At 49.2% G+C, this 24,818-nt stretch overlaps 1 protein-coding gene across 1 annotated transcript; it reads right to left on the reverse strand.

Moving 5' to 3' along the window:
* Nucleotides 1-7,809: 7,809 nt before the first annotated feature.
* Nucleotides 7,810-24,545, reverse strand: CLRN3 (clarin 3). The gene is made up of 3 exons (XM_086377852.1): nucleotides 24,074-24,545; nucleotides 15,049-15,228; nucleotides 7,810-8,413 (listed from the first exon to the last, which is right to left on the reverse strand). Exons 1-3 carry the CDS (start codon nucleotides 24,300-24,302, stop codon nucleotides 8,133-8,135), a joined length of 690 nt encoding a protein of 229 aa, XP_086233978.1. The 5' UTR covers nucleotides 24,303-24,545; the 3' UTR covers nucleotides 7,810-8,132.
* Between the last annotated feature and the right edge of the window lie 273 nt (nucleotides 24,546-24,818).

Here is a 24,818-nt window from a genome sequence, read left to right on the forward strand (position 1 = left end):
TCCATGTTGCTGCAGACCACATTATTTGACTTTTCTTTCGGCAAATGCTGAAGGGAACGTTTCAACAACACCATACCGCAAAGTAAGACCCCCACATAAAAGGCTGATCATATCCTCATGGAATATAATAGCAGCAGAATTCACAAAAAATACTGATAGAAACGTTCTCTCAGAAACACTTACCATGCATCCTGTACTTGGAACATTGACCTGTTCACATTTTCTGTTTGTTTATGCAAATGTTTCTTTAAACAATAAGCTTGATGAAATTAAGAAAAAAGAAAAAACCTAAAGGATTTTAAATCTCCTTCTACCCTTTTATTTCTTTTCAAATGAGGAAACAGAGACATGAATCTCTCGAGTTCCTAGATCTGAGCTCCCCTGGCTTTCCATGTGACCAGCAGATTAGATTAGCTCTTCTCTAAGGTCCAGAATTCGGGGTGGAGTGAAGGCCAGGTCTTTCTCAGGGGAACATTCCCAATTAGTTCAGGTTCCCCTTCAAGATGCTCCCAAAGAGTTTCTGCTTGAAAGCCTCATCAGGTCTGACTCCACGTCCATCCAGCTAGGTTCCCAGCTCCTGTCTCCTGTCTTAAATGGACTAAGAGCATGCATGCTCAGTCATGTCTGACTCTTTACAACCCTGTGGACTGTAGCCCACCAGGCTTCTCTGTCCATGGGGCCCTCCCTGGCAAGAACACTGGAGTGGATTGCCAATTCCTTTTTCAAGGGGTCTTCCTCACCCAGGGATCAAACCTGTGTCTCTTGTGTCTTCTGCATTGGCAGGTGGGTTCTTTACCACTGCGCCACCTGGGAAGCCCCTAAATTGACCAAGCACTCAGTAACTATTTGCTCACCAAGCCCTCACTAAGACCCAAGTCTAAACACAGAAAGCATGTGCTTTCTGCACGTCACCACCTGCCCTCAATAGAACACCTAATCCCTGCTTAGCACAGTGATGGAGCCATCAAGAAGCTTGTCGTAAGATGAGATCATAAAGATAACACTGGTGAAAACAGTCAGCGTCGCAGGAAGATGATTGAGCACGTCAAGGATCCAGCCCACTCAGTTGACCCTAAGGGTCACATACCAGGAGGACCCTTCTGGTGGCCAGGGCCCAGTGCTTGAATGCACACCTGGGACTTTGTGCGATGCTTTGACACACACACAAGGGCCCATCTGGAGGTGATCGGCCCAGGCCGCATGTCTCACCTGAGACATGGCGGATGGTCTGTGCTGGAATCTCTCTCTGCTCAGTCTCTCCCTTGCTTTGGGGTGGCAGACACAGCGTTTCACCAGTGTAAGCCTCAGTCCTCATCTGTGAAATGGGTTAATTCTAAACCGGTGCCCAATTTTGCTGGGTTTCCAAAAAGTAGGCCATGGCCCAATTCCTGGAAATCTCTACCCCTCCAAAATAGTTGGAATAATCCTCTTACTCATTAGCCTGTGAAATTACCAGCTCTTAAAAGCTAGCCACGCCACATTTTGAGGCCTCACTCGCCCTCTGTGATGGCCCACACTCTGACTATGGAGTGTGTTTCTCTCTGAATAAATCCACTTCTTACCTATCACTTTGTCTCTCATTGAATTCTTTCTGCAATGAGACATCAAGAAGCTGAGCTTCATCAGATCCTGAAACCAGGTCTGTGATCTTGGAAGACCCTGGCTTTTGGCTGGGTTTGAGTCCCGGCCACGTGGGTTAGAGTCCCAATCTGAGGTATCTGGTTTCAGCGGGATTCACTGAACTCCCTCCTGCAGGGTGTTTAGGGGAAGCACACACGGACAGGCAGCGATGTCTGTGGGGCCACACTTTTCTGGAAACCCCGCCATCCGTGCACTGAATTAGAAAAGCAGAACCCTCTCTTCCAGAAGAGAGGTGCCCGAGCTGACCGTGTGGGGGAAGTGTCCTGCTTCAGGCCAGCCAGAGGGGCAGAGGAAAGAGTCAAGGTGAAGAATTATGTCTACCCCTCGTGGTGAGCAGTGGGAGGTGGAGGCGCGAGAGATGTCTGTTTTTAAAGTAGTTCCTCTAAGTGAGCAGTCAGAAAAGACAGCGTATTTCTAGCTGCATCTTTGTGTTGTTGTTCAGCTGCTCAATCGTGTCTGACTCTTTGCCACCGCATGGATGGCAGCACGCCAGGCTTCTCTGTCCTTCATTATCCCTGCTCAGACTCATGCCCATTGAGTCGGTGATGCCATCCAACCATCTCATCCTCTATCACCTCCTTTTCCTCCTGCCCTCAGTCTTCCCCAGAATCAGGGTCTTTTCTAATGAAGTCAGTTCTTCACATCAAGTGGCCTAAGTATTGGAGCTTCAGCTTCAGCATCAGTCCTTCCAATGAATATTCAGGGTTGATTTCCTTTAGGATTGACTGGTTTGATCTCCTTACTGTCCAAGGGATTCTCAAGAGTCTTCTCCAGCACCATAATTAGAAAGCATCAATTCTTTGGCGCTTAGCCTTCTGGTTCCTCCCTGTAGTTCAGACGGTAAAGAATCTTCCCACAATGGGGGAGACCTGGGTTCGATCCCTTGGGTGGAAAGATCTCCTGGAGAAGGGAATGGCAACCTGCTCCAATATTCTTGCTTGGTGAATCCCATGGACAGAAGAGCCTGGTGGGCTACAGTCCATGGGATCGCAGAGAGTCGGACACAACTGAGCAACTGACACTTAGCCTTCTTTATGGTCTAACTCTCACATTCGTACATGACGACTGGAAAAACCATAGCTTTGACTATACAGACCTTTGTTGGCAAAGTAAGGTCTCTGCTAAACATGTAAGCACTTTGAAAATGAAACTTCTGTGGTCTGAAGCCTGTCACAAGGACAAATTCACTTTTCTTTTTTGGTGACTAGGACGTGGTCTGGAATTCTCAGTGATGCTCTAAGGATGATCAGTCTGTGGGTGGCGTGAGCTCCCAGTGCAGGAAGGGCAAGGAGCAGCCTGGGCTGGGCTGACCGTCCTTTCGTGCAAAATCGCGTTCAGGGCACTGAATGCTCCACAGACTTCCCAGGTCTTGGTTCCTCCTTGGGTTCAGCTTTAATAATCCAGTGACCCAGGTCAGCATGACTAACCAGGCCTCGCTTTCTATTTTAAGAAAGCACAAAGTCCTGAGGTCACTGGCTGCTGCCTGGTCTGGGCGTGCCTGGGAGGGTCATGTCGGGGAGACTCCACCCTCTGCGGTCAGGCAGAGGATGTACTTGAAGCAAGTTGGATCTGTTTCACCTGAGCAAGCGGCTCCTTTTTGTTCTGAATGAACCAGATCTGGGTCCCCTGTGAGGCACACAGATGTGGAAATGAGGGGCTGAGCCCCATGGGCAATGCCAGGAAGGCTATGGGTCCTGCTGGGCAGGGCTCAGGGGCAGGGACCCCTTCCTTGGTCCCTGCACTCCACCCCCAGCCTCCACCCCCAGCCTCTACTCAGCCTCCACCCTCAGCCTCTACCCTCACTCAGACACAGACACATGTTTGTGGAACAGAATCAAATATTGGTTAAGAAAAAAAAAAAGAACAAGGCCCTGGAGACCTGTGTTTCTTGTCTCTTTGCCACTTGCCAGGTTTGGATGCCTGGGCAAGTTTACTAACCTCCCTGGGTTTAAGTTGTTTGTTGCTCGTTGGCAGAACGAAAGAATTATTAATGTGTTTGCTAAAGGGGCAACAGGCTCTAGCTTTTGCAATCACCATCACTCTCTGCCTGCTCCGGGTTCCGTGGGGAGGGGCCTAGCTGTCAGTTATCAAGACCTCTTTACATCCCTCATCGCAGTTCATTCTCACACCTCTGAGAGCAATGCTGCTACTACTGTGATCCCATTTCACAGATAATTAGAAGGAGGCCTGCTGAGATTAACTCCTCCAGTCCAGGCACCCTGACTGCAGGCTTCCTCTGCTCAACCCCACATTGGTTGTCATTTCTAATATTAATTATTTATTGTTTTTTCATCTTGAGAAAACAGATGCTCAGAGAAGCAGATGGCTTTGCTGGCTTCTCGTGGCTAGCTATGAGATATCAGTTCAATTCAGTTTAGTTCAGTCACTCAGTCGTGTCCAACCCTTTGTGACCCCATGGACTGCAGCACACCAGGCCTCCCTGTCTAATAGTTTTGCCAAGAGAATGCACTGGTCATAGCAAACACCCTTTTCCAACAACACAGGAGAAGACTCTATACATGGACATCACAAGATGGTCAATACCAAAATCAGATTGACTATATTCTTTGTAGCCAAATATGAAGAAACTCTATACAGTCAGCAAAAACAAGATCGGGAGCTGACTGTGGCTCAGATCATGAACTCTTTATTGCCAAATTTAGACTTAAATTGAAGAAAGTAGGGAAAACCACTAGACCATTCAGGCATGACCTAAATCAAATCCCTTATGATTATACAGTGGAAGTGAGAAATAGATTTAAGGGACTAGATCTGATAGAGTGTGTGATGAACTATGGATGGAGGTTCGTGACATTGTACAGGAGACAGGGATCAAGACCATCCCCAAGAAAAAGAAATGCAAAAAACCAAAATGTCTGTCTGAAGAGGTCTTACAAATTGCTATGAAAAGAAGAGACGCAGAAGGCAAAGGAGAAGAGAAAAGATGAGATGTCAGAGCAGTCTACAAATGGAGTCTCCAATTGGGTCCCCGTGTCCTGGGGGAGGAGGGGTTTGGGGTGAGGACAGAGGTTGAGGACCAGACGACAGACCACAGCCCCAGCTGCTAGGGAGGCACCGGCCCTCAGCACCCTTGGCCAGGGGACCTATGCATACCATGCCTTCTGCGGTGGGGGACTTGGGTGCCATGGTTGGGAGAGCCTGGGGACCAAGGAGCCTGGCTCCTCTCCAAGCTAGAGTTTCTGATTCTGAACTGACTCTAGACATCCTCTCCCACACATCCTCTCCCACGCATGCAGGGCGTGCATGCTGGTCCAGGCTGTAGAAAGCCATCAGATTAGACCACTAAGAACCTGGCTTCAGGTCTGCACTCAGTGGCTGGTTTCAGGGACGAAGAAGATGGTCTCAGGGTGGATGAGGGCAGTAGAAGGAGAGCCTGTTCTGGAAATTGGTAGGTGTCTGCCTACACTTTGCAGAACAGCCAGTTTCCAGGGCTTCCAAGAGGCCAACCAGAAAGCAGGAGGCTGCCGGGTCTACCTGTGTGGCTACGAGCCACACACAGGGGCACCAATACAGCACCTGGGGCTGGCTGCAGGATGGTTATTTAGACCCAGAGAAGTGTCAGACCCAAGGAGACAACTCCAATCCACAGGCTTTGGTGAGATGATCAAATGAAATTGTATTGCTGGTGGTCAAGCTAACCTGGATTACCTGGAGGTCACTCCTTTGTCCCAGCATGCTTTGCAAGCATCAGCTCATTAGAGAAATCCCATCCCTTTGACATTAATTAGTAACTTTCTCTAGCATCATTGTCATAGCCTCTATGTTCTTATAAAATGGAGGAGCACAGTATTCTCTATTGTAACCTAGCTCATCATAACAGGACCACGTGGGTTGACTGGAGGTCCTACGACAATCCCTGAAACATTCAAGTTTCATAGGACAGTCTGGACCCCTGCCAAATAATATTTCAGCTGGTTCCATTAACACAAAAGTAAGAGAAGGCACGTTTGTTAAGCAGGTTTAGAAGAGCAAGGCTTTCCAGGTGGCCCAAGGGTAAAGAATCCACCTGCAGTGCAGGAGACGAAGGTTTGATCCCTAGGTCGGGAAGATGGAGAAGGGAATGGCAATCCACTCCTTACGGAGTGGGAAATTCCGTAAGCAGAGGAGCCTGGTGGGGGGCATCCATGGGGTCGCAGAAGAGTCAGACACGAGGGAGCAACTGAACAACGAAAGAGCAGCAAAGCATTACTCAGTGGCCCTTTTTTCCCTGAAAAAAAAAATCCCTCACAGCTCCAGGGACAGGAGGCCGGGGCAAGGGGCCAGGATTGGGTCTGTCAGGAGTGGCTGAGTCTGGAAGAGGCAGCTGGCCTGGTTGTTCCTTAAGAAGTGAGTGAAGTAAAAGTCGCTCAGTCGTGTCCGACTCTGCGACCCCATGGACCAGTCCATGGAATTCTCCAGGCCAAAATACTGGAGTGGGAAGCCTTTCCCTTCTCCAGGGGATCTTCCCAACCCAGGGATTGAACCCAGGTCTCCTGCATCACAGGCAAATTCTTTACCAGCTGAGCCACAGGGGAAGCCCAAGGTTTTCACTGAATACACACATGGCTTCTTTACCTTCTACCTTCAGACGTAATAAGGGAGCCTATCTCTTCATTGCCCTAACTGTGAGCTGTAGTTCCACTTACCTGATTTTCCTATGTCTTAAATGTTTCCTCAAATCCCTGTATGATCTAAGGAGTGAGATAGTTTGTCCTCTAGAGACACCAAGCTCTGCTCAAATGCTGAGATGAGTAAATGCAGGCTTTACCTCTTGCCGTGTCCTTTGCACAAATGTTATACATGAAATGAGATGTAATTATTACTCTTAGCTTCCTTGTTACCTGTCCCTATTATTAAAATCTGATATAAAGTTCAAGCCTCCAAAGAACATAGATGCTTTTAGTGTCAAAGAATTTAGAACATTTTCACTGAGGTTAATCATATTTTTAATACATTCAGTTTCACAATAGGTTAATTTATTAGAATTATTAGAATAATTTATTAGAATTATAATTTTGACTTTGTACAACTTGGGGGTGAGAGGTTATGGAGAACTGACTTTTCAAAGACTGAACACAATTTTGTGACTAAGTACACATTTCACAGGGAATTTTGACTGCTTTTTGACGATCTGTCTTGACTGTTCAACGGCAATTTCCCTGGGGGCGGGTACCTGGCTTAGGTGTTAACCACATCGCAGGTACGCAGAGCTTCTCGAAGGAAAACAATGTTATTTCTAGGGCAGATTGTTCATCTCTGCTAGTTTCCTAAAGGATGTATCCTTCTGTCCAAAGAACTGCTGCTTTGTAAATTACACTATGGGAACACTGTTCCCTTAGGCTCTGGTTCTATCACAATGTGAAAGGTGATTATTTCAGAATCCTGACAACATTGACCCGGCTAAAGTGTAGGATATTCAAGCCTAAAAGATTCTCAAAGTGATTTTCTGAGAGAATATCCTACAGGCAAAGTAGGCCAAATCCACCTGGTGTTTTTTAAAAAATATCCCAGGGCATCCACCGTCCCCTCGTGAGCCATGAGCTAGTTCCTCCCGCCTGTGCTTGGAAGGCAACCCATCTCTGCACTGTGCACCTGCCCTGGCTCTGACTCAGGATATACCTGCAAGTCACAGACCAGGACCCCACTGCTTACTGAGCCTCCAGCCGCCAGGAGTCTGCGATGGGTGATGCTCTCTCACCCGTATCGGGGACACTGCAGCAACCGAGCAGAGCGTCAGCTGATGGGGTTTTCAGAACTCACCACAAAATGACATTTCTATTTTGACTGAACTAACCACAGTCTTTTTAAAGCAAAAACATATTTAAGCTTCTTAGCATGAGGCTATGGGGCTATAATTTCCATCTTTCCTTGATCTTCTTCCTTCCTCGTCTTTTCCCTGCCAAAAGTATACCTTGGAAACTCAAAACTGAATGTCAGCCTCTCTACCCAGCACTGGGTTTAAGTTAGATCAGAGGCAGAGGGTCCAGAAGTCCAGGTCACACACCCCTAAGTCTCTCCTTTCCCTTCTAACACCCAGTCTAGGAAAAACAATTTCTGGATCCTCTGTGTCTACAAGTCTCCATTCACAGAGTGGAATCAAAATGTGTGGTCCCTCCTGTGGGGAATGAGGTCACAGGTAGCAAAGTGCTTTGAGCAACTCAAAGGGGAGGCGTGTAACACAAGCCTTTATTACTTAAGAGAGTGAGGCCGGGTCAGAAGGTCGACAGGCTCAGAATCATGGCCCTGCTTTGAACACAACACGGACCACAGAGCTTTCTTCTTCACCTTCCCCACCCTCATGGGAAGTGTCTTTTGTCAAGGGTGCATCATTTATGAAGAGTGTAGTGTCGTGAGATGTGAAAATTATCCCCGAGTGGCAGTCGGACAGGGCTACACTTTTACCTGCTGACTGACTCAGCCACGCCAGCCAGTTACTGCTCTGAGAGCTGGCGTACAACAGGAAACCTAGCCACCAAACGAAGACACACACTTCAGAATAAAATTCCATCCCTAGGCGCAGACTCCATGGGCTTTCTCTGCTCCTGCTTCCGCTGGTATCTGGCCTTCTGGTAGAAGATGATGATGACCGTGGTGACCACGTTTAGGAGGATGACCAGCAGGGTGAGCCAGAATGAGTATCTGTAAGCGTGGGCCGTCCCTTGCTGAGTGGCAGCTGGATAGAGTGGGTACAGCCTCTGGGCCAGCTCTTCCGAGAGACGATTGGACTGCGTGTTCCCCACAAAGAGCACCATGGTTATGAATGTGAAGGATGCTGAAGGGAAGAAAGAGTTTGTATACTTCAATGAATATTTTTATATTTAAGACCGTTTTTTATTGGAGGTTAGTTGCTTTTCAACGTTGTGTTAGTTTCGGCTGTACAATGAAGCGAATCGGCCCCATGCATGCATGTGTCCCCTCCCTGTTGGACCTCCGGCCCCCCTACCCCAACTCCAGCCCTCTAGGTCACCAGAGGGCCTTGAGCCGACTCCCTGTGCTATAGAGCAGGTTCCCGCCAAGCTACCTGTTTACACACGGTGGCGTGTGTATGTCCGCCTAATCTCCCCTTTCCTCCCACCCTCCCCTTCCCCTGTTGCCTACATCTGTGTCTCTATTTCTGCCTTGGAAATAGTTTCATTTGTACCATTTTCCTGGATTCCATATATATGTATTAATGTACATTTTTAAGTTCATTTTTTCCCCTTTATCAAACATGTACTCTGTGGGCATTCACTGACCATCTACACTGGGATTTACTCTCTTCTCCACATTAGGGAGAAGGTAAAAGAAATGAAAAACGCATGCTAGACTCTAGACCCCAAAAGCTAACGATAACACAGGGCAGCTGTGACCAGGATCAAACATTCAGCTCAAGCCCTTTCAGAACGAGTTGAACCCTGCCCACTTCCCAGAGCGATGAACTGAGCCTGTGCACTGCGTGAGCGACGGGACAAGTGACTGATCACAGGGGTCGACAGGACAACTGTCCAGAGAGGACCAGTGTGGTGGGGAGGCTGAGGCAGGACGAGGAAAAGAGCCAGTCCGAACATCCATCCATCGTGAGGCACAGTGAGCTCAGAGCATCCGGGTCTGGGAGACACAAGTCCAGCTGATGGGGAGGGGTCTGGAGGGTTCTGAGCACCGGATACAGAGGTCGAGCCCACCTGGGCAGCTCTGAGCACCAGCCTGGCAACTGGGGTCTCATTCCACCCACAACAGGGGACAGCATTTAACCAGGAAAGCTCTCTTTAGTAAGTGAGTGAAAATCACTCAGTCGTGCCTGACTCTTTGCGACCCCATGGACTATACAGTCCATGGAATTCTCCAGGCCAGAATCCTGGAGTGGGTAGCCTTTCCCTTCAGGGTATCTTCCCAACCCAGGGATTGAACCCAAGTCTCCCACATTGCAGGTGGATTCTTTACTGGCCGGGCCATAGGGAAGTCGAAGAATACTGGAGTGGGTAGCCTATCCCTTCTCTAGCAGATCTTCCCAACCCAGGAATTGAACCAGGGTCTCCCACATTGCAGGTGGATTCTTTACCAACCGAGCTATGAGGGAAGCCCTCTTTAGTAAACTCATCCTTATTCTTCACAATGTCCTGCACTAGAGAACTTTCCCCAGTCTTGGCTTTGGAAAGCCCCCTTGGCTTCAACCGTGGTTCTGGAGTCAGAGAGAGCAGGGTCAAGGCCTCCAGCCGCAGGTCTTGGGAGATGCGCTCAGCTGCTCTGAACCTCGATCCTCATCTTCCAAAGGTGGGGAGCTACAAACCCCAGGGAGCTTCGAGGCTGCTTGGGTCTGTGGGGGGGTCGCTGGGGGATGGGTTTCCTTTCGCGGTCAGGAGAATATCCTAAAATCAACCGTGGTGATGGTGGTGATGGTTGAACAGATATGCGAATACACTAGAAATCACTGAATGGTGCCCTTACATGGGTAGACTGTACAGTATGTGAGTCATATCTCAATAGATTGTTCAAAAAGGCAGAGGAAGGAGGGTCAGACGGCAGCTGTGCTGGATTTGTGATGAGCCGTGCAGCGGAGTCGGGCTGACCGTGCCAGGCGGCCATCCAGGAGTCCCCAGGACAGAGGTCCAGACTGACACACGCTCTCTGACTCTTCCTCTGCTGACATTTACCCAAAACTAGGAGGACATTTGGCACCCAGCGTGCCCTGGTCATAACCCAGACCCAGGGAGCAGCCCTCCAGAGGCCCTAATTAGAGGGCTTCTGGGTGAGGCGTTTTCATTCCCCGTGATGAGTCTTTCATCTTAAACCTAATGCTTTTATTTCTTAATAATAACAGGAGTGGGAGTGCACGAAGCCCCTCCCCTCTGCACTGTGTCTCACACCCCACAATTATCCCTCTTTCTGCTCTTGGGAAGTTTCTTCTAAAAGCTTTAGTCAGAAAGGAGCAAAACCCAGAAATGGGCTACACGCTGTTCTCTAAAGTGTATGCTCACGACTTTGACTTGAACCGTGAGGGGCACCCACCAACGGACATGGACACTGAGCTGAGCCCCCAGCAGAAGGGGACGCCGCTCACTGCCTGCTTCTGTGGTTCCTGGGACAGAAGGTTTACGGGGCTTGGAGGAAGCCCCATGGCAGATGGAGGAGCCCCGGAGGGCTCAGGGCGCTGGCCTTCCACGCCCCTGGCCTGTCCTCGTGGGCATGGGACCTGCCGATTACAGGTAATGATCCCTTATCAGGGCAGTCACCTTGAAAGTGAAAGTGAAGTCGCTCAGTCATGTCCGACTCTTTGCAACCCCATGGACAGTAGCCTACCAGGCTCCTCTGTCCATGGAATTTTCCAGGCAAGAGTACTGGAGTGGGTTGCCAATTCCTTTTCCAGGGGATCTTCCCGACCCAGGGATCGAACACAGGTCTCCTGCATTGTAGGCAGATGCTTTACCATCTGAGCCACCAGGGAAGCCCTTAAAATTCCTGGCTCTGACACTGAAACACTAGGTGGTTTTCCAGTAGAATTCCTTATTCAAGTGAAATCATATTCCATGCCCATTGGCATTGAATTTCAACAGAGATATGCAATGGTTTGTTTTAGAGCTTGAACAGCTGAACAAGGACCTGAACGAAGTTTTGCATAAAGTTCAACAGTACTGCTGTGAACTTCCTCCAGACCAAGGGCTCCAGCCTGCAGATCAGCCGACAGACATGAGACGGAGGTGTGAGGAAGAAGCACAGGAAATAGTCGGCACGCAAATTCCTCCCTGCTCTCGGGTTCCCGGGCTAAGGACCAAGCGTGTCGGAGCAGACCATCTGCAGTGCTCTTCCTGGCTCCGCCGTCATCTCCAGCACCTCTCAGACTACAGTTCTGTCCCCTGTGGTCAGGGTCACCATGCCAGGCTGGGCTCAGAGGGCACAGGGGCCCGGGAGGTGAGGCTGCGCTTCATGTTTTTGTCCTCAAAGCAGCATCTCTTCCTGTTGCTTCAGAGACAAGCCAGCAAACTGCTCCCCTTCCTCCTGTAGCCAAGGAGCCTGTGTCCAAGCCCAGCCTGGAGAGGCGTGTGCGGCCCTTCTCTCGGCCTCCAGGGCACCTCAGGGCAGCCTGACCCTGCCCCCGGTGCCAGAGGGACCCAAGGCAGGGACCCAGAGATGGCATATTTGTGCACAAAGCCCACTGCAGGCTGAGCCTCAGAGGGACCCGAGTTTTCAGCAAGTTCTTCAACCAAACAGGGCCCAAGTCTGCCCTTTGAGAGTTGGAGGCTGCTCACCTCCACCCTACACATCAAAGTCTCCGATTGTGCTTCTGCCCACCTCACAGCCGCTCTGTGTGTCAGAACTTGCCCCGAGCCTGGGGAGGAATGTGGCAGGAGCTTGCTGCCCGTCAAACAATTCTTTGTTGTTAGAACCAGGTGTGGACTGGGGGTGGGGAGGCTGCTGGCCTTGCTTCCCGTGTCTTCCTCGACAAACATGCATCAGGCCTCTACCCTGGGCAAAGCCAGCTCATAATCAACAGTGGAGGAAGACACTGAAGCCAGGGGCTTCCTCCTGCAGAGACGAGGGGATGGGTTCTGGACCCTGCGGGTGTAGATGGAGCAACGAGGGTGGACTTTGTTCTGCTGGCCTCACACCCAACCCACCCCTCTGGTCCTAGTGATTGACATTGCTCTCAGATCCCCACCTCAGACCCAGCTCCAGGTGCTCAGTGTCCTCAGCCAAGGTGGGTCAGTCAGTGAATTCAACCCTGCCAGCTATGGAGATGGCTCCGGAAATGGAGGAGGCCAACTCCAGCAAGAGTCAGGTTTTGGGGGGAAAAGTTATCTTTTTTCCTGCAGCTGCTGCATCTGTGATGGGCCAGAAAGAACTGGCAGATGTCTTGCCTTTAGGAGGACCGCTACCTACTGACAGAGGGAACACTGGAGGAAGCAGAGGTCTGATGGCTCAGGCTGAGATCCTGGATCCAGCTGTACCTGAAGCCACCACTTCCCTCAGCTTCTTCATCACATGAGCAAGAATTAAAACAATCTATTTTTTTCACCCTGGGAATGAGTGCCAGTGAGTCTTGCCTTTGGTTTGGTTGACAGACGTGAACTACAGTCATAGAAGCAGCTTGGGGCACAGAACCCTGGTGTCCAGATGAGGGTCTCTGAGTTTGGAACCAACCCCTCCAGGTCCACCGTGAGATGGGAAGCCCAAACGCTCATTCCTGGCTGGCAGCTCATGCCCTTTAAGTTGGGCATCTGCTTGTTTTGATCACAACTGCACAGAAAGAAAGAAAAGGGCTGGTCATGTGCAGATGTGGCTACACCAGCCTGATCCCAGACTCTCAGAGCTGAGAGGTGGGTGTGCAGGCCTGCCCAGAGCAGCCCAGATTTCCACCTGTTGTCCTGCATGATGTTTAGGAATCCCAGCTTGTTTGGTCAGAGTGTTGAGAGGCTCTCCCTTGTATCCATGCCAGAATGGGGTTGGCTTCTTAAATATGAGCTTGAAAAAGGCCACAGCGGAAGTGTGTGCACTCACACCAGCCAGGGCTGTGCTCAGGGCTTCCCTCCCCAGAGAGCCAGGTGTTCATGGTCTCAGCACAGCACTGCGGGGATCCACAGAACAGCGGCGCCTCCAGCCACCTACACTGGCCAGTGTGACAATGGCCTCACAGAAGGACAGGAAGCTGCCTAGAGCTCGTCATCCGAGGCGTCTTGATACCCCCATATCCAGAGCTCCTATCTTCTCCCTGAAAGTTCCTGGTCTGTGTTTAAATATACCACCTGCAACACACACATGACCACTGCCAGGGCCATCCCATTAATTCAGTTCAGTTCAGTCACTCAGTCGTGTCCAACTCTTTGTGACCTCATGGACTGCTGCATGCCAGGCCTCGCTGTCCATCACCAACTCCCAGAGCTTACTCAAACTCATGTCCACTGAGTCGGTGATGCCATGCAACCATCTCATCCTCTGTCATCCCCTTCTCTTGCCTTCAATCTTTCCCAGCATCAGGGGCTTTTCCAATGAGTCAGTTCTTCACATCAGGTGGCCAAAGTATTGGAGTTTCAGCTTCAGCATCAGTCCTTCCAATGAATATTCAGGACTGATTTCCTTTAGGATTAACTGGTTGGATCTCCTTGTGGTCCAAGGGACTCTCAAGAGTCTTCTCCAACACCACAGTTCAAAAGCATCAATTCTTCAGCGCTCAGCTTTCTTTATGGTCCAAATCTCACATCCATACATGACTACTGGAAAAACCATAGCTTTGACTAGACAGACCTTTGTTGGCAAAGTAATGTCTCTGCTTTTTAATATGCTGTCTAGGTTGGTCATAACTTTTCTTCCAAAGAACAAACGTCTTTTCATTTCATGGCTGCAGTCAAAATCTGCAGTGATCTTGGAGCCCCAAGAAAATAAAGTCTCTCATTATTTCCACTGTTTCCCCATCTATTTGTCATGAAGTGATGGGACCGGATGCCATGATCTTAGTTTTGTGAATTTTGAGTTTTAAGCCAGCTTTTTCACTCTCCTCTTTCACTTTCATCAAGAGGCTCTTTAGTTCCTTTATGTTTTCTGCCATAAGGGTGGTGTCATCTGCATATCTGAGGTTATTGATATTTTTCCTGGCAATCTTGATTCCAGCTTGTGGTTCATCCAGGCCGGCATCCCATTAGTAGGATGGGCCATTTTTGATCCACTCTTGAGATCAGGTTCTTGTGGTGGAGAGAAGGACAGAGCAGGAGAAGCCCCACTGTCGGGCAGGGGCAACAAGGCTCCCACTGGACCAAGCCCCTGGGCAAACACAGTGGCCCCAGAACCCATGAGACCTCAGAGAGTTCAAAACACTGTGACCGCAACTGGACCCCACTTCCCATTCCCCACCCCAACACCTTTCCCCCCAAACAGACAACACAACCTCGCAGCACCACCCAGCCGACACCCGGGATTCACAGGTCGCCCACAGCAAGGGCGTCGGCCCAGATGCTCCAATGGCCTTCTTGGAGGCTCTGCACCACCATCATGTTCAGATGTTAGGCCAAGTCGACTGCTGTTCTATGGGGGCAAGAAGCGGGCTAAATAAATGTGCATGTGTGTGTGTGCACGTGTGTGCCTCTCCACATCACATGGAGCCTCCTTTGCAGTCAAGCACGCAGCAGGAGCCCAGTGAATGCTTTATTGACGTGTGTGTTTCTGTTTAACGCCTCACCCTAGATACTCTAAGGCAAAGACTGGGTATATCATACATTTTTAACACCTAACACGCCCAACTTACCCACAGTCTGCCCCTCCCCAGGGCACCCAAAACACATCTGAAGATGCTGAATAAATGCTGTAGGCTTGCGAAAATAAGCCTCAGCCCTCTACACTCAACTCAGCACACTCTTAACGCCCAGGGTCCGACCGTGAGCGTGTGTGTCCTTGTGTGAGAGGGAACCAGGGGGATAGAGGCCGGGACTGGCCGGTACTGACCGCTGAGCCCGCTCCAGGTGTACACGCCCGTCGGTCCCAGGAACGTCTGGTAGGGGTTGCTGACGCTGTTGCAGAAGGTGAACCCAGCACTCAGCAGCGAACTAAACAAACCAAGGGCCAGGAACACGATGACCACCGAGTGCAGAGTCTTCGGAGAAGAATTGGTCAATGTCCCTAAAACTGAAACAAGGTCTGGTAAGTATGTGGTGCCCCCGACCCAAAGACCAGCTCTGGGCCCGAGGGCTGCTCCACCCTCCCAGGGCCCCTTCCCACTTCGCCTGCTTAGGCACTGGGGCTAGACACCCTCAGCCTTTTCATAACAGTTCCATATTTCTGGAGTGCAGGGGAGTGCCCAACGTGGATTTGCACACATGTAAAATGAAACACGGATGTCCTGCGCCCTCTGCCATCAGTTCCTGCTTTCGTCACCCTCCTTTCTTTGACCACCAGCCAGCCTCCCCTGGAGTCCATCTGCTTTCCCCGTTCCCTCCACATTTACAATACAAGATGGTCAGACACCAGAGGCGCAGTGGCCCCACTCTTACCTGGAAGCCCAGCCACGCGTTTATAGCACATCTCCAAGAGCTGTCTGTGCATTGAACCCCTTAGGAGACTGCCGTTACAGTCAGTACAGTGTTTACCAGGACGTTCCGTGAAAGAAGGTAGAACCAGACTGGGAGTAAGATTTCGGAGTCCTCAGTAATCCGCTAACAGCATCACGGGAAGAGCAAGGGTGGGAACCTTGGTAGGCGAGATGAGAAAGCCTTCCTGAGCGCTCAACCAGCCCCAAGAAAAAGGACTGGAAAAGGCAAAACGGTTGTCTGAGGAGGCCTTACAAATAGCTGAGACAAGAGAAGAAGCAACAGGCAAAGGAGAAAAGGAAAGATATATCCATCTGAATGCAGAGTTCAGATGGAAAGCCTTCCTTAAAGATCAATGCAAAGAAATAGAGGAAAACACTAGAATGGGAAAGACTAGAGATATCTGCAAGAAAATTAGAGATACCAAGGGAACATTTCATGCAAAGATGGGCTCGATAAAGGACAGAAATGGTATGGACCTAACAGAAGCAGAAGATATTAAGAAGAGGTGGCAGGAATACACAGAAGAACTATCATCATCTCACATGCTAGCAAAGGAATGCTCAGAATCCGTCAGTAGTAAGTGAACTGAGAACTTCCAGATGTTCATTCTGGATTTAGAAAAGGCAGAGGAACTGGAAATCAATTGCCAACATCCGTTGGATCATCGAAAAAAACAAGAGAGTTCCAGAAAAACATCTACTTATGCATCATTGACTATACTAAAGCCTTTGACTGGGTGGATCACAATAAACTGTGGAAAATTCTGAAAGAAAAGGGAATACCAGATCACCTTACCAGAGAAATCTGAATGCAGGTAAGAAGCAACAGTTAGAACCAGACATGGAACAACAGACTGGTTCCAAATTGGGAAAGGAGTATGTCAAGGCTGTATACTGTCACCCTGCTTATTTAATTTATATGCTGAGTATATCACGAGAAATGTCAAGCAAGCTGAAGCATAAGCTGGAGTCAAGATTGCCGGGAGAAAAATCAATAACCTCAGATATGCAGATGACACCACCCTTATGGCAGAAAGTGAAGAAGAACTAAAGAGCCTCTTGATGAAAGTGAAAGAGGAGAGTGAAAAACCTGGCTTAAAACTCAACGTTCAAAAAACTAAGATCATGGCATCCGGTCCCATCACTTCATGACAAATAGATGGGGAAACGATGGAAACAGTGATAGACTTTATTTTCTGGGGCTCCAAAATCACTGCAGATTGTGACTGCAGCCATGAAATTAAAAGACTCTTGCTCCTTGGAAGAAAAGCTATGACTAAACTAGACAGCATGTTAAAAAGCAGAGACAAAGGTCTGTCTAGTCAAAGCTACGGTTTTTCCAGTAGTCATGTATGGATGTGAGAGTTGGATTATAAAGAAAGCTGAGCACCGAAGAATTGATGCTTTGGAACTATGGTGTTGGAGAAGACTCTTAAGAGTACCTTGGACTGCAAGGAGATCCAACCCCTCCATCCTGAAGGAGATCAGTCCTGGGTGTTCACTGGAAGGACTGATGCTGAAGCTGAAACTCCAATACTTTGGCCACCTGATGTGAAGAACTGACTCATTGGAAAAGACCCTGATGCTGGGAAAGATTGAGGGTAGGAGGAGAAGGGGGTGACAGAGGATGAGACAGTTGGATGGCATCACCGACTCAATGGACATGAGTTTGAGCAAACTCTGGGAGTTGGTGATGGACAGGGAGGCCTGCCGCCCATGGGGTCCCAAAGAGTCAGACACGACTGAGTGACTGAACTGAACTGAGGAACCAGGGTGGGGGCGGGAGAGAAAGGGTCAGAGCTTCCTTCTTTTCATTCCTGTTTCTCAGGGCCCCGAGGAGACAGCCGGAGTTTCTCACACCTTCAGCCAAAGCAGCTTAAAAGAACAAAAACCGAAACAGCCACGGAAGATTTCTTGTTCTGCTGTGGGTGGCGAGTTTTAAGGAACAGGGCCCTGGAAGCCAGAGGGGACCCCGGATGCTGTGCAAGCAGGAGCTGCAGAGTGTCATGCCAGCCCGTGTCCTGGGAACAAGGAGCCCTCCATCTGCAAGGTGGCCCTTTTCATCCCTGTGGTATCGTATCCATTCAAAGGTTCTTCATCCTGCATTTCTATGATATTAACCCTGGGTCCTAATGCTCCTTTGGGACCAATGCAGAATCCACTCCATCCTCTCCTGCCTGGAGCTTCTCCCAATATTTGAAAAGAGGATGTAAACCCAGTGTGTTATTCATAAAATGAGATCCCACAGCTCCTGCCATCCTGGCCCTGACTCTACACACACTCTAGTCTGACCGTCCTTCCCATTCATGATGGCCAGATGGGCTCAGCACTCCTGTTAAGATGTGACACTCCCTGCGCCATCCTCTGTCTATCTCTAACACCTACGTGTTAGTCGCTCAGACATTTTTATTTTAAACCAGCAGTATTCTGTGAAGGAGCTAAATTTGTCATCAACGGACAGAGGGTAGATGTGAAAGAGATTTGAGCCAGCAAGTCTGCCTTCAGACATCCCAGCAGTGGGGATATGGTCGTAAAGACCCTCGTGCATGAGAGAATTCATCCTGATGGTCAGGTCACGTGGCCCGGCCTGGGCTGGAAGCGCCCCTGGCTGGATGGAGCAGGGACGCAATGCCAGGCGTGCAGGGCTGAGCAGAAGGTAGGCGAGCGTGGCAGCTGAAGCCTGCAGAAGAGGACAGAGGCAGGAAAGGCAACGGCCAGGAGGGAGACACGGGTGTGGTCTCTGGTGAGCAGCCACAGCCCTGTCAGCCCCACAGGAGACCAGGAAGGACGGGAGAGGGAAATACCAGCTCAGCAACATGCAGGCCATGAGCTCACTGCCCAGGGAGCCGGGCCCTGGGGGCAGAGTCCAGCGCACACTCGGCTGGTCCACTCCTCCCTGGTACTGTCTGGCCCTGTCACTATTTCTGTTAGTGACCCATGGGCGGGGATTTCTGTTAGTGACCCATGGGTGGGGATTTCTGTTAGTGACCCATGGGCGGGGCTCAGTGCTCTGCACAGCTCGCTGGTTTACACACTCTGGATATGTCCTCTGGGTGATGCGCTCGGTAAGAACTCTGACAGGCCTTGGCTTAACTGAGGACATGGTCCTCTCTGTCACCCACTGATACCCAGGTGAGGAGCCCTGCCCTCCCGGGAGGAGGGACCACCTGCACTGAGACTGTTCCAAGGTCCAGCCCTCAAGCCCGAGGCTCAGGCTTCTTGGTCTGTCTCACCCCAGAGATGAGTGAGGAGCTTTGCCAGGCTGTGAGGCAGCACACAAGTATTTAACAACTTGTGGAAGATGACGCCAGAGTAAAAAACAAGAAGCAGGACACACCTGTTTCAAGGCACAAGGTCAAATGCTGTGGATCCTTCCAAACTTAGTCATCCCCGGGAAGAACTGCTTTTCCTGTGTTCCACGACCCTCTGGCTCTGCCTCAGCATCAAGGAGGAAGCTCCAGCACCAGATTAGAAGTTTCCTGGGGACTAAGGGAACTCTATCCTTAGCCAATGGGACATAATTTGGATACTTAACTAGAAAATAGGGCTTCCCAGAGGGCACTCTTGGTAAAGAACCCGTCCGTCAATGCAGGAGACACAGAAGATGCAGATTCAATCCCTAGGTCCCCTGGAGGAGGAACTGGCAACCCACTCCAGTATCCTTGCCTGGAAAATTCCATGGACAGAGCCACCTGGCAGGCAACAGTCTATGGGGTTGCAATGAGTTGGGTATGACTGAGCAACCGGGCACAACTAGAAAATAAAAATTTCAGCATGGGAAAAATGTCACGTGTCCAAGTGCCTGAAGTCCCCTAGGGAAACTTTCTTACTAACTCTGTAAATGGAGGGTCATTTGTGAATGGTGAACATTTTAGAGTAAATTAGAAAGGAACAATCTGGTGAAGCTCAGTGGTAAAGAATCCACTTGCCGATGCAGGAGTCCTGGGTTCAATCCCTGGGTTGGGAAGATCCCCTGGAGTAGGAATTCCACTCCACTATTCTTGCCTGGAGAATCCTACGGACAGGGAAGCCTGGTGGGCTACAGTCCATGGGGCCACAAAGAGTCAGACATGACCGAGCGACTGGGCACATACCCAGACATCAGTTCTCAAAGGGGAGTCAATTTGACTCATACTTTTCTATGAATTAATGTGACAATTTATATTAAGTTTAACTGCCACATTTCAAAATTGTATTTCGGCTTCTGAGTCCCCTGCCGCACAGGTGTGACAGCCGTATCTCCTGCACCTTCCAGCCACCCAACCTTCCTCTCAACCCCGCTTAGAACTCAGAGAGTGAAAGCTAGAAATTCGGTGAAAGTTGAGTAAGAATGAAATCACAATCAACCTCCACAGCATCTGACAGCTGCTCTCTGCCTACAAAATTAGCAAATACATTCAGTTCTTTTTTTCTTGTTTTGAGGCGCCCAAGCGTCAGAATTGAGAAAGCCATCTCACAATTGGACCCAATTGTCCAGATTCTGGCAGCTCCGGCAAAGAGGCCAGAATGCACTGGGAGGTGGGCAGTGCGGAAGTGAGGGGTCATCTGAACATCCGGGCTTCCTGGGCCTAAAGATTTATATTCAAGCCCCGCTGGCCACCTGGCCCTTCTAGTCTGTGAGAAACTGAGACAGAGCCGCTGGCTTTTATTGGGGAGGAGCAGTCTCCATGCCCCACTCAAGCATCTGGACACCAGGGGGCCTGACCCAAGGGAACTCCTGAGTCTCTGGGCCCCAGTGTACCCCTGGAAGGGCTCGTTGACTCCACAGACACCAGAGTGTGACCTGGGAGCTCTCCCGGGACGTCCCAGCTGCTGGCCTGGGAAACTGACCAGGGTTATCTCAGTCAGGGAAGGGGGGCAGGTGGCTTCCAAGGTGGCTCGACGCAGTGGTTTAGAATCCCTGGGTTGGGAAGATCCCTTGAAGGAGCAAATGGCAACCCACTTCAGTGGGCTGAAGTGGAGAGCTCCAGTTATCTTGCCTGGGAAAGTCCATGGACAGAGGAGCCTGGTGGGCTACAGTCCATGGGGTCACAAAGAGTCAAACACAACTGAGCGACTGAGCATGCATACACACACATTTCTGTGAGAAGAGTAGGGAAAAGCCTTTTCTGCCCCTTTATGCTCCACCTCCCAGCGGGGCCACATCTCTAGTGGCAAATAAGAAGTCACTCCTACCCGAGGGAAAGTATGGGATGTATGTGGGGTAGGACTGGGCGGGTTGGAGTGTTAAGAAGGGACTTTTTGTACATTCTGGAGAGATAAACCTCCTTTCTTTGTTCTTGCAGTTACTTGATTTTTCTGCTCCAGATTCACTTCCTTCATCATTTTAAATGTGAGCCAATAGTACAACTCTAAGTTCCCTGAGAACAGAAAGGGATGGGAAATAGACTTGGAGGAGGAGAGGCACATTTGGGGTGAAACACCCCAGTGTTCTCATAGCGACCTGCACACACCTTTAACCTACAAGTAGGGCAGGCTCCTGGATTTAACCGATAAGGGTGTCTTTCTCTAGGAAGACTGAGTGGTGAATCCACCCAGGCAGGGGCTCTGTGCAGTTCCACTCAGGATCCAAGCCCCTCACTTATGTAACAGCTGCCCAGGGAGGATTTTTTTTAACTGAAATTAAATAACTAGAACTTTTGGCGTAGCCAGGCAACGTGCTCACTCATGGACACATGGTCCTTTTCATCTAGGTGTTGGGCAAGCTGGGATCCTCAGGACGAGGCTGGTGGAGCTCCCGGTGAAGCTGAGCTGCCCAAACAGTCTAGTTATGCCATGGAGAGGTTCCTCCCCAGGCTGGACTGATTATTTTCCTCCAGGTGACACACCGTTGGCTGAATTATTTTTGCACGTTGAGCTCAGCCACTGTCGCTTCATGCTGCTCTTTCATTTCAGAAATCGACAGCCCCAGACTGGCACCATGTGATAAATCTTAGGCTGGAACAGAACAGGGTTTTAGCAATATTTATAACGCTTTGGAGGTTTCAGTCAGAACTCTTCCTGGCTAAGAAACTGACCTGGTTAACTTCTTATGTGAAAAGGCAATCCATCACTGCAGGGCAGAAAAGTGGCATTCATATCAATGACTTTACTGTGCTGCCAATGGCTGGTTTCTGATTGGAAATGAGCCTGTGTGGTCCTGAGGAAACCATCTCATTGCAGGCTTGTAACTCTGCTCCCTGGGGACTGTGTCCACACACCTACACCAGCCAAGGCACCATCTACCCTGTGGCTAAATGGCTTTTCCCCTGTCTGCAAGGACAGTTGGCAAGTGTTCCCACTTCAATGACTGCTAAAGCTGCCCGCACTGAAGGCCCCCTGGGTTCTGAGCGGTCCCAAGCAGATTGTTACCCCCTGAAATTGAGCAGCACCTCAGTGTCTGGGAGGTGGAGTGCTGTCTAAACACCTGTGTGGCTGGAGGCAAGGACCTGAAGCTGGAATGTGGGTCTCTGGGGACCAAGAATAAAAAAGGAGAGCCAGGCAAGGCAAATGCAAATACTCTGCCTCCTTTGTGGGCACACACTGCCCTGCAGTGCCCACTGGGCCCTGCCGCCTTCAGGGTTACCATTGCCCACGGCTGTCCCCACCCTCCGACAGTCACCGGGCTCACGTCACCCCCACAGGGCTCTAGAGACAGGCTGGCCCACCCAGATCTCCTCTGAGCGCCCCAGGGGGCAGGGAGTCAGGGAGCCCACTGAAGCCCTTTACCTCAAATGGGAACCAACTGGCTGTAAACAGACACTACGAAAATTTAAAAATTCCCAGACTGTTAACTTGTACTTTCAGACTTGAACACGTATCTGGAAATTCAGGAGCTGGAGGGAGTTTTGGTTTCGCAAATTGTATTCACAGAACTGAAAGTGGGGCTGAGTCTCTGAAAGTCTTCGTTTCTTGTTGCCACGAAGTGAATTCTCCTTTTCCCGAGGAGGTGAGGTCGGTACCAGAAGAGATGTGTAACGCTGCTAAAATACTGGCAGAGACTGCTTTTGCTAAGGTCTAAAAGGCAGATTCATAATTTTTAAATATAATTATGCTGCTCTGGAATTAAGGAAATCATTTCATTAATAAGGTCACAAATTAGAGCTAGAACTTGGAGTTACGGTCAAAGGCTCAAACTCCCAACATTATGCGTGGCATGAGGACTAAACACTCCATTTGCGTAAGACAGAAAATGATGCAAGTTTAGGGCTTCCCTGGTGGTCTAGTGGCTAAGACTCCAAGCTCCCAGTGCAGGGGGCCCAAGTTCGGTCCCTGGTCAGGAAACTGGATCCCACACGCAGCAACTAAAGAGCCACATGCTGTAAGTAAAAGGTCCCACGACCAAGTGGGAGTCACACAACTTAGTCCCACAACTAAGATCTGGTGCTGAAAATAAATAAATGAATAGAAATAAACACTAAAAAAGGCAAGTCAGCACTTGAACAGAATTAGACTTCTGTAATATAGCTGAGAGCTTTTTGTGTCTTATAAACCTACCATCTTATGGCCTCAGGAAACACTAGTTTAAAAAAAAATGACGTATGTTTACAAGGAAAGAGGTGATGATTGCCTAATACCTGATAAAGCCTGTATAGTAAGCTGCATTGAAACACCATTCAGAACAAAATCTATTTAAGGTGCTAAATAGTTTATAAATTATGCTTTTAAATTTAGAAAGCAATGGTATGTATTTAAACTTCGAATGCCAAGTAAGTAGCTAAATTCCGCTTATTCGCAATGAATTTTTGTTGTCTACACATTGAGAGTAGAGCAGTAGTGTGTACAAAATTAAAAAAAATAGGAATTTCTGTAAAATCTTCAATTAATATAAGTGATGGAAATTTAATATCAATTCCAACAGCAATGAGATTGTTTGGAAGTAAGAATGCAAATTCAAATCATTGAAAGAAATGAAGCTGAGATACAGGGGTAAGAAATTGCCCATATTTTCTACTTCATATTTTCTTGTCAATAAACTCTGGTGCTGTTTAAGCCTTCCCTGTGGCTCAGATGGTAAAGAATCTGCCTGCAATGCAGGAGACTCAGGTTCAATCCCTGGGTTGGGAAGATTCTCCTGGAGAAGAGAACAGCAATCCACCCAAGTATTCTTGTCTGGGAAATCCCAAAGACAGAGGAGCCTGGTGGGCTAAGATCCATGGGGTCGCAAAGAGTCGGAGATGACTGAGCGACTAACACACACACACACACACACACACACACACTGTTTAAACACAACTCTTCTAGAAGGATTTAGACTGTTTTGCTAATAGACCCAACCAGACCGGAGGAAGCTGAAAAAATTTGGCGAATTTTCAAGATTAAAAATATGAGATCGTATCTACAGCCCAATTAAAATTTACCAGGAAATTATTTCTGAAGGGCTATTTGACCAGAATACAGGATGGCGTGAATTTTACCCAGTTATTTCAGCCTCACTGCGCACATTCAAAGAGCTATAATTACCTTCAAAATGTTTGTCCGACTCTGCAAGTCCGTGATTCAGTTCTTGAATACTCTTCCCACGAAGGAGTCCATAGGTGATGATCACACTACCATTCGAAGAAGAGTCGCTGATGGCGATCGTACTGCGGATCCACTGTTGGGTCGCCAGAACGCAGCAAAGGACGATGAAAGCCCCCAGGCTGGTGACGCAGCTGAGGAAGAACGTCAGTGTTTTCTTTGCCGTCGGCATTTTCTCAGGACGATAAGGGTCCTCGGGTTTTAAGCAGAGATCTTTTTATACTATTCTGGGGCCTTCTCATTTGGAGTCCAGTGTTTAGAAATGGAGTCTCACACTTTCTTGTGAGATATAAAACCTCACTCTTCAAGAGGAAGGGTTACACTGATGAACATTGGACTGTGACTACGGCCATAAAGATTTACGGTAGCTGAACTTTGGTCTGGAGTGACGGGTTGCTATGGTTACAGCCCACCGGGAGGAACAAGGGATAAACACAGTCTTCCCGAGACATCGCCACACAACTGACTTAGGGCTCTTTTTTTTCAAGTGCTTTAGAAACAAAATCAGCCTACCACATCAGGACAGAAGTAGAATTCCTAAATAATATGCCCTGTACCCCTCAAATGTTACCAATTCTAGCAGCCAACAACACAGAGTCCCATCAGCCGAGGGTTAATGATGTGACCCTAACAAAGGTTCCAAAGGAAATCCTAAGGAGATGAAGCTCTTGCTACAGGTCCTAGGGAT

The sequence above is a fragment of the Bos grunniens genome, chromosome 26, assembly GCF_055505025.1.
Source record: "Bos grunniens cultivar Pamir isolate PY7600 chromosome 26, Bosgru_T2T1.0, whole genome shotgun sequence".
Taxonomy (NCBI): Eukaryota; Metazoa; Chordata; class Mammalia; order Artiodactyla; family Bovidae; genus Bos; species Bos grunniens.